At 31.2% G+C, this 10458-nt stretch overlaps 1 protein-coding gene across 1 annotated transcript; it reads right to left on the reverse strand.

The window, feature by feature from the left end:
* Positions 1-573: 573 nt before the first annotated feature.
* Positions 574-1842, reverse strand: LOC109789580 (uncharacterized). Its single transcript, XM_020348559.2, has one exon. The coding sequence runs from the start codon at positions 1840-1842 to the stop codon at positions 574-576; it is 1269 nt and encodes a 422-aa protein (XP_020204148.1).
* Positions 1843-10458: the final 8616 nt, after the last annotated feature.

Raw genomic sequence — 10458 nt, forward strand, 5'->3', positions numbered from 1 at the left:
AGGAGATCTTTGCACAACGTACATTATTAGATGCCAAATGAATTCAAGGCGCACAAATACAAGAGAGAGCTAGGGACACACTCCGTTTTTTTTTTTTTTTAAATTTATAATTCTGTTCAGATTATACAATTTCTCTCACAATCTCTAGCAAGTCAAAACCAAGATTCATATATTATAATCTCACACCATTTGACATAGTAAAGACGCAAAATATATAAAGTGATAAACAAACATTTGAAACCAGCAGGATCCTTTTGTATAGATGATTAAAAGCACAACTCAATATTTGAGATAGAGAGTGAGTCAGCTGCTACTTATTTACACATAAATTAAGGAGAAGCAAAGCGAAACACAATGAAAAGAAAAAAGAGAAATGAAAAATGAAAAATGAAAAATGAAAAATAGTGTTTAAATAATTAATTTGATGGTCATAGTTAAGATGAGGATACCAAGATTCTGTCTTTGATGCATAAGAATTATACTAGCATTAGTTGGTGCTTTAAACTTTATGAAATCACAAACATCAATCCTTTTTCTTCTAGCTTCTTATTCTGTTGGGTGGCCCATATTCCTTTAATCAGAAGAACAATTAATCCAGGATTCGACCATACCTTGGGTTCTGGCAGTTACAGTGAAGTCTGGCCCCTTCTCTCCATGAAAATCCGATGAAGAGTGTACTTTGGTATTAGTGACTCTTTCTGCAATGTCGGTGTAGTTGACAGTGCCACTGAGAGCTCCTCCTCCTCCGTGATCGCGATCATTGTTGGTAATGGTGCCCCTTCTCTGGGCCCATTCCGTTGAAGAATTAGCATTACTCAAGTTATTGTTGTTTCCACTTGACAATGCTCCCACTCCTACCGATGTTGACGAGACCATGTTCTGATGAAGACACCCCAGGTCGGTGTTAACATGGTTCTGTCTCAATCCCAGTTCCTCAAACACCCCCATTTTTAGATTCGGCGGAATTTCCAAGGAGGCTTCTTGGGTTCTGTTGACAAGTGGGTACTTAGGATATGCTTCCACAGGCTGTTTCACAAGCCCAAAATGTTCGGATAGTTGTTGTTGGTAGTTAATGGAAGTTGAATTAGTTGTAGAGTTAGTTAAGGTGTTGGAAAAGGAGGGAGGAAAAGGGTGAAGACCTCGAAGTTGGAGTTTTTGTGCGAAGGGGCGAAGAAGATAAGGTGGTGGTGGTGGTGTGGGAGAGTCGAAAGCGTTGGATCTCAAAGTTGGTGAAGCAAAGAGATCCAAGCGGGTTCTCGGGAAAGGAGAGGAAGTGAAGGGCGGTGCGGGGATGCCAGTGAATTCTTGAACCATGGCTCGGAAATTGGTGGTGTCTGTGGTTAGCACAGTGGTAGGTGCACGCCTAGAAGCTCTTGACCGTTTCTTCGGGTTTCGAACCACGTTGGTGTGGGTTTGAACTTGATCATTATTGGCGGCTGACACTGAAAGCATTGCTCCTCGGGAACCACTTTCTGGAGGCAAGGTAGGAAAAGCACCGCTATTGCCTCGTGTTTGACTTGTCACAAAGGCTTCGAGATCGGTTTGGGTATGGTTTGGTTCGGATCTACAGGCTTTGGACCACATCATGTCAAGGTTTAGAACCGGCGTTGAAGTTTGCGTAATTGGATCCAAGTAATTTGATAAAGGGTCGAACATATGGTGGTGTTGCGTTGGAATAAGTGGGCTTTGGAGGTTGTTGGTGGTGTTGAAGGGAGCGAGTTGGGTGGGTGGAGGTTGGTTGTTTAAGAAGGCAGAGAGTGGCGATGACTCGGCGCGTGAGTCGTACTCTTCGTCAGCGCCACTTGAGGATTGCAAACTGCCGCTGGTGTTGGCCGAATCCATGAGAGCAGAAAATGGAAAGACGTGAGGGAGACAAGTGGGGGTGAGCTTTTGATTACTTGCACATAGTAATAGTATTAAAGAGAATGAGGTATGGGAGCGAGACAAAAAAGAGAAAGATTTTTCTTCTTGTGGAAAGACAAGCTAGTTTTCTTCAGAAAGTGCCTCCTCCCACCCACGTCTTAAAGCCTCTGCAACAACACTGCCTCACACTTTTACTTAATCTGTGTTTGTGCAAAAGGGTGTTACGTAAACAAGGGAATAAACACCCCACGGATCATCATGCATTTAATACTTCCACACACACCTTCTCATCTCTCATCTCTCATCTCTCATCTCTGGAGGGCCTTCTTTGCTCTTGCCTCTTTGTTCTGGGATTTGGATTATTACTACATACAGATTGTTATCAAGTATATATTAGGGTTTCAAGTGTAGCAGAAAAGGAGGAGAGAGAAGGAAAAAAAGAAAAGGATAGTTCTCTAGCCTTTTTCTCCTATAAAAAGAAAGAGAGGCTGCTTCTGTGGTTTCACCAGGGAAATATCGGAGTGGGGTACCTATATGAATGAGAGAGAGAGAGGGTTTGTGATGGCAGGCTCTGAGTGGTCAAAGTATGTGTGATTTGTGGTTTTGATTTTGTGACTGAAATGGAGGAGAGACACGAGGCTATGTTATCATCAACATGTTTATTTATTGACAACGTTGTTTTCTTACTGTTCATCTTATATTTTTGCGGAATAATGTGGTGTGCAAGCAACCAGATTAGAGTGATGGTTGTTGAATTGCATAAGGGAAACATATCAACCATATTTACCTTTCCAAATTGCGTAAACAAACCAATAAAATACCTTTTTCCCCAAAAAATTAAGATTTTTTTTACGGAAATCAGAAAACAAAATTAAAAAAAAAATGTATTATTTCTTTTATATATTGATATTCATTATTTTTTAAAAAAGAAGAATGTGACTTATTTGTTTTCAGTAGCTTTGACCCAGTCCGAAACAGTGATTTATAAATTATTAATAGGGGAAAAATCTGATATAAAATCAGAGAGAATCTTCCACAGCCTTCCTCTGCTAAAAGATGTAGAAGTGAAATCGTGATATTTATCAACTATACCTAATATCTTATATTTTAGATGATTGTTTTTCCTGTTAACTTTTTTTTTTTTTTTTTTTTCTCGTGGTTATGACTTATGACTCGTCTATGTTAGTTGCTGATTCTACCTATTAAGAAGTATGGGTAAAAAAAATCCAATTTTATTACCAGGTACCCGAAGGATAGTAGATGGATGAATCAGTTCAACAACATTCATGTTAGCTCCAACCAACGAAACTTGGAACGTAGAATCAACAAAAGCATTCCCTTTTGTGTGTGTTTAGGAAGGGGAAGCCATTCCACAATAAAATTTTCAAATAATCTTCAACTTGGTTCATAGTGTATATATGTAGCGGCCCGTACTATTTCTACGTGTATTGTATTTATACCTTTTTCCCCCCCTTTCCTATATATCAATGCTCCGCATTTGCCCAAGAACAATACCAAGTCTATTTAGCGAAAACATGTACATTTAGGTTTGAATTTCATCTTAAGCATTATAATATGTATCCATGTCTTTAGAGTGAAAGTTTTGTATCATTCGTAATCTAAACATTAATCCTAGTAGTTTTTATTTATTTAAATTTTACATTAAGAATATATTTCATAGTTGAAGAGTAATTTCTTTAGAAGCATAAAAATGCTATAAAATTTAATAATCTACACTGTGTTGGATTTTACTTGTAAGTGAATTATAATTGTTTTTAATTATCAATGTAATAATGTAAATAAGTCCCAATATATGTCACCGTGTGTGGCTAGTTTTCCTTAACGGGGACAACATGGCCCCTAGCTCTAATCGTCCTTTTGTTTTTCTTTCTAGAATTTAATATTAATATTATTATTGTAATTAAAGTTTGAGGAAGTTCTGTAATCGAAAGCCACGGACACACATCAATGAGATTGTCATATATTCTATCACTATGATTAATCCAATATGAAAAGAAGTAAGAACCGTAAGTATATAAAGGAGATGCCATACGGTCATACTACGCTACTTCTATTTTATGTTCTTCTTTATTCTGTCTGCTTTTATTTAATATTTGTGTTAGATACCGTGATTGCGCAGTTTCCTTCCCTAATAGTGTGTTTGGATTAAAAATTTTACAAATTCAAAAAATTTTAAATTTTTAGTATTTGAATTACTTTAATTTTAATTTCTATCATTCTTAAAATATTTTGTTTGGATGAGTCAATTCAAATTTTTTAAATTTTAAATTATTAGGTTAAATATGATAATTTGATTCCTCGAATAAATAAATTATCCTATATAAATTCCTCATCCACACACACTATAAAAGTATTTTTCAACAACAATATTGATACAGATATACTACACATCGCTTCAACGGTTCAAAATAATTACAAATAGAACTATGTATGAATTTGTTTATTCGTTTAAGTATAAATATGGAAACGTGGCCTCCATTAATCTGCCGAAAACTGTTGAACTAATTATGTCTGGTTTATGTTGCTTGAACATGTAAAACTACTTTAATTTGTATTATTACTGGATATGGTCACCGTCCCCTCCATCTGCAAGGATAAGCGATGAATCAAAGAAACGTTTGGAAATGATATTGATGGGACCTCTAATCTAATGTACATTATTGTCAAATGGACAGTAATTGGAGTCGTGGACATAGCCATAGTGTTGTCTGATGATGATGTTGGCCGTTTGATTCGCTTGTTGAGCATATTTATCACTCATCTCTTGTAAGGCAAGGGAATTGACGAAAAATAAAAAACTTATCTATACTATTTTAAATATTTTTAGTGCAAACTTTTTAATTAAAACGAATTTATTATATATAGGTTAATAATAACCTCTAATATTCTTTTAATTGAATAAGTTATCAAAGTAAAATTTTAATTTTAAATAATAATTTAAACACTTCAAATATAAGATTTAAGTTTTGTTCCAAAAGAAATTGAAAATTTTGCAAGGTCATTCGTACCCGCATGTTGTACCTTGATGCCGGCACTTAATTAACATATGTGAAGGCTTAAATGCCTTCACTTATTTCCATTCTCCATCAATTCTTGTTTATGAATCTCACATGGCTTGTTTTTCCTCGTATCCGCGAGAAAGTGGGGTAATTTTTTCTCTCATTAAAGTGAGGATAAATATCTCAATACTATAAGTAATGATAATGGTATAACTACTAGTAAGGCCCTCAGATTAAAGAATTATTATATTGATATAAAATGAAAACAATTTTAAGAAATCTCTTTATTCACCAAACTTAATACGATTTTTTAATTCTCATCATATGTAACAATTTCTAGTCAAGTCAATAACAATCATAATATTGTGAACCAGATTAGTGTCTAAAATAAAAAAAAAAATTACATCTAAAAAAACATAAGATATAATTAACCTCATTTTCTTAACCATTTATCTAAACACAAATTATCGTAAGAAAGTAATTTTTGTATCATATAGTCGAATGATAGTGCGTTTAATGAGATGTATAAAGTATAATATATATACAATTAACAGATATTTTATTTTAAAAATATTTTTCTTATTTTAAATATTAATTTTGATTTGTATATATTTTAAAAATTTAAAATATAATTAGTACTATCACTTGATTAAGATATAACATATATATAATGTTAAATTACATTTCATATTCTAATTATTCTGAAGGTAATATGATAAATCTATGTTAGATTATTTTTAAGTAGTGATAATAACTATTTTTAAAATTTTAAAATCAGAGATTATTTTAGTTAATTTATATGTTATTGATTAATTAAAATTATAATTTTTAAATTATTATAAAAGAAAATAAATTTAATATGTATCGATTTGTTTTTGGAACGACTGCGTGAATTATTTTAATAAAAAATATATATTTTATAAGAATTAAACTTAGTTTCTTCCTCAAGCTCGACGAGTATCACCATGGATTTGATAAAAGATAGATCCTCACTCTCTAAAAAAAGTTGAGAAAATAATAAAAAAAAATTAGGAACCAAAGTCCTTATCTATAAATTTTATGAAGAAATAAACTTATGAAACCCATTTTTGTATCACCATGGATTTGATAAAAGATAGATCCTCACTCTCTAAAAAAAGTTGAGAAAATAATAAAAAAAAATTAGGAACCAAAGTCCTTATCTATAAATTTTATGAAGAAATAAACTTATGAAACCCATTTTTTAAGAAATATCTTGTATACCCTTTTTCTATAGGTCCAACTTGACCTTTGCTAAGAGATATTCGGTAAACAACTAAAAACTCAAAGAAATTCATAATTGCACTTTATATCACACATATTTCATTATTTTGTGAATTATAAATTTAAGTTTCCAAATTTTCATACATTTTTTTATTCAACAATTAACAATTTGAATTTATTAGTTAATGGTTGACATGATAAATTGTTATTGATGTAACATATTAATTACTAACATGTTAAGTTGACAAATAATATAAATCGATAGTGTGACATAGGGATGAGAATATACCAAGTCAGACTAGACTTTGAATATACAAGTCAAAGTATTTTATAAAAATAAAATTTAAGTCTGACTTATTATTTATTATAGGTTTTTTTTCTAGGTTTGACCTAATCATTTTAAAAGTTTGGTTTTCCATATTAATCTATTTAGAAGTCTACTTTACATTAACAATATTAAATAGGTCAATAAATTTTTTTTGGTTCGTCCCTGGATTATTCACCGTCAATAGTAATGACTAATCTCCTTGCTACGTTGGAGGCACCTCAAAGGGTGGGATAGCTGGCCCCAAGATTTAACGCGACTGCATACACAAGGCAAGATTTTAATTTTAAATAAGTCAACAAATTTATTTTAAATACACATGCATTTTTTTTTGTGTGAAAAAAATAGTTCTTTATTACTATTAAAATTTAGAATTTAAAATAAAAATAAAAGATTAACATAAGAGGGTCTACTTATGCACACTCCTATGTACAGTCATGCATAATGTAATGAAAGAAGACAATGTTAACAAAAAAAAAAACTTTCTAAATATTTCATATATCTCATTTAAAATCTAAATAAACAACCATACAGATGAAGAAAAATAACATGAAAAGATGTGACTACTAAATTTTTCACTTCTTGATTTCGTTTGAATAGAAAATGTAAAAAAGTTTAATTTAGTGAAAATTGCAAAATTAATAATAATTTAATTTTTCAATTATAAATTTATTTATTTTTTATATTAAATCTTGGGGCCAACTATCCCACCCTTTGAGGTGCCTCCAACGTAGCGAGGAGATTAGTCACTACTATTGACGGTGAATAATCCAGGGACGAACCAAAAAAAATTTATTGACCTATTTAATATTGTTAATGTAAAGTAGACTTCTAAATAGATTAATATGGAAAACCAAACTTTTAAAATGATTAGGTCAAACCTAGAAAAAAAACCTATAATAAATAATAAGTCAGACTTAAATTTTATTTTTATAAAATACTTTGACTTGTATATTCAAAGTCTAGTCTGACTTGGTATATTCTCATCCCTATGTCACACTATCGATTTATATTATTTGTCAACTTAACATGTTAGTAATTAATATGTTACATCAATAACAATTTATCATGTCAACCATTAACTAATAAATTCAAATTGTTAATTGTTGAATAAAAAAATGTATGAAAATTTGGAAACTTAAATTTATAATTCACAAAATAATGAAATATGTGTGATATAAAGTGCAATTATGAATTTCTTTGAGTTTTTAGTTGTTTACCGAATATCTCTTAGCAAAGGTCAAGTTGGACCTATAGAAAAAGGGTATACAAGATATTTCTTAAAAAATGGGTTTCATAAGTTTATTTCTTCATAAAATTTATAGATAAGGACTTTGGTTCCTAATTTTTTTTTATTATTTTCTCAACTTTTTTTAGAGAGTGAGGATCCATAGTTGAGAAGCAGAGTGGTGATTCAAAGTTCATAGAGTTGAGAATCTGAAATTTTGGGGTGTTGGTATGGAGTTGCTTAGAGTCATCATTCTTCCTCTTCTATCTTTTGGATTCTTGAGTTTCTAAGGTAAGGAGAGTTAGAATTGAAGTTCTGGATGAATTTTGGAGTTGTATGTAGTTTGATTTCATGTTATTGTGAATGTGTTGATTGAATTAGAGGATGAAATACAATGTTTTGAGTTTTTAGTTGGTTTTGAAGAAGCTATAAAGAGAATGATGATTTGATACTATGAAGTGGTTGCATGTTGAAATTCATGGCTTTTCTAAGTTGGTGTTGTTGTGTAGAACTATTTTCTTATATTGCATGCTAGATTCCCTAGTTTTTAGGTGATGGGAAGGCCAAATTTGTGATTGTTGTGTGCAAAACTCACAATTGTACCAGACGTGCCTTCATGTTGTTAGACGTAGTTCAATTAGGGATATTCTATCTAGCTAACATTGGGTGCATGATTGGTGGCACTAGGCTTGGAGAGAGAGAATTGTCTTGAGTTGAATTAATGTCAGCCGTATAAGTTACGTTGAGTGTGAAGTGAGAGAACTACTTCTGTCTAGATTGACGACATCAAGCATAAGAGGAGTAACATAAAATTGATGGAAAAATTTATAAAATTGCATTGTTGAATCTTTTGTTTACCATTTCTAACGAAATTAATTATAATGAATTGTAGCATAATAATAAATTTTTATATATTATTATACTTTAATTTACTTTATAATATTTTTATAAATAAAAAAATTACAATAAAAATAATGAGATCTAACTTAAATTATTGAATATGTACTTCAATTTTTAACTGTTAGAGAGATCCTAATTAATAGTTATATAATAGTTATTTGAAAATTTATATTTAAATATGATTTTTTAATTAATTAATAGTATCAATATTTTATGGTGATAATATATCAAAATTAATATATATATATTTTTTAATATAACGGGGACTCTGTTGAGCTTTAATTAGTGCATGATGTTTAGTTAATAATTGAACAAAGGGAGAGATAAATCATATTCCAACTAGTCCGATATATTCCCCAAATCGCAATACCTTTTTTCACTGTTGAGTTTTCAGCGAATATTTTCTTGACTCTCGTTCCCTTTTCGGTGGTTTTCATCTCTGGTTTTATTTTCCACCATCTGTCAACAATCAATCAAAACAACTAAATAGATGGATACCAAAATAGCTGAAAAAGATATATGCATGGATGATCAGAAAAACGAGACTAATCAAAGGTTAAGAAATTTTGAAATATATAACTCCCCCAAGAACCAAAACAATTAACAAATATATATTTGGTCAATTAATATTTTATGTTTATTTATTTCCTGTTGTTTTCTGAGGTGAGATCAAGCTGTACGTAAACTGCTACAGCCAAAATTGAACGAATGAGCAACCATACAAGGCTAAGTGATAATGCAAATATTTGAAAATTATCATATTATATGTGGAAGATAGTTATTCAAAATTCCTCATCACTTAAATTTCTTCGTTTGGTTTTGTTCAGTTTTGCTTTCACTTTGTTCCCGAGAAGGAAACTTTGTCACAGGGTGATGCACAGAACAACAGATATTTAGAGATGGAGCCAAATTTTCCTTATTAATGATGCTTTCACCTAACCTATAGCCACGGAAACAATTTGAAATTTTATGATGCTTCAAATAAGCGATTAGACAGCACTAACTATCTTTTATTAGTTTTTAGCACTGTTTCACTGTTTAATTAAATAAACTTATTAATTACATATTGAAAATCAACTCTAATAATCAACTTACTGTTAAAAGTCAATCAGTTGTAATTGTGGGTTCACAGGCTAGCTAAAAGTGTTCAAATAAATAAATAAAGCAAAAAGTGTCAACTTACAAATTAACCCACGGTTTTATCTTTTTTATAAATAAAAAAATTACAACCGTTCGATAGATATTTAATATATTTTGGTTTGTGGAGTCTATATTTATGCTAGCTTGGTATATGAAAGGCCAATCAATTGTGAGGTTAAGACATGAACAAATATTTCATAGGGAATAAAACCTTTGATTAAAGAAAAACTTGGAGAATGCATTGCATGTACTCATTATACAAAGAATTAGTGTTGTTAGTGTCCCTCTTCCCGTCACATATTATCGTAAAAACAATATTTTTCATTGGAGGGTTTTGAACTATTGAATTTCGTGTGATTCGTTTTGTCCGCAAGTGCATTTAAAAGTGTTGGTATATGCCTTTTGGTAAAGTCGTAAAATTGGAAAGCAGAAGAAAAAGAAGAGTACAAGTGAGACCCTCTCCCTCTGGCTTGTGCCGGGGATGATGGAAGAGATATGGTTTGATCTTGATCTATAGATTTGATATGAAGATAGTGATATGAATGTATAGATAAACATAATTTTCAACTTGGGAATGCGACTGAAATTTTAACTAGTTGATACCAGTCGCCATTTTGACAAGTCCAATGCCACCTAACAAACAATTTTCTTTTATTTTTTTTCCCCTCTTCCGGTTAACCTTATTGTTATCCCTTTCTTTTGGGGTACGTTAAACAACTCCTAATTTGTTTGATTAAAAC

The sequence above is a fragment of the Cajanus cajan genome, chromosome 2 (genome assembly GCF_000230855.2).
Source record: "Cajanus cajan strain Asha chromosome 2, NIPB_CcT2T_4, whole genome shotgun sequence".
Classification (NCBI taxonomy): Eukaryota; Viridiplantae; Streptophyta; class Magnoliopsida; order Fabales; family Fabaceae; genus Cajanus; species Cajanus cajan.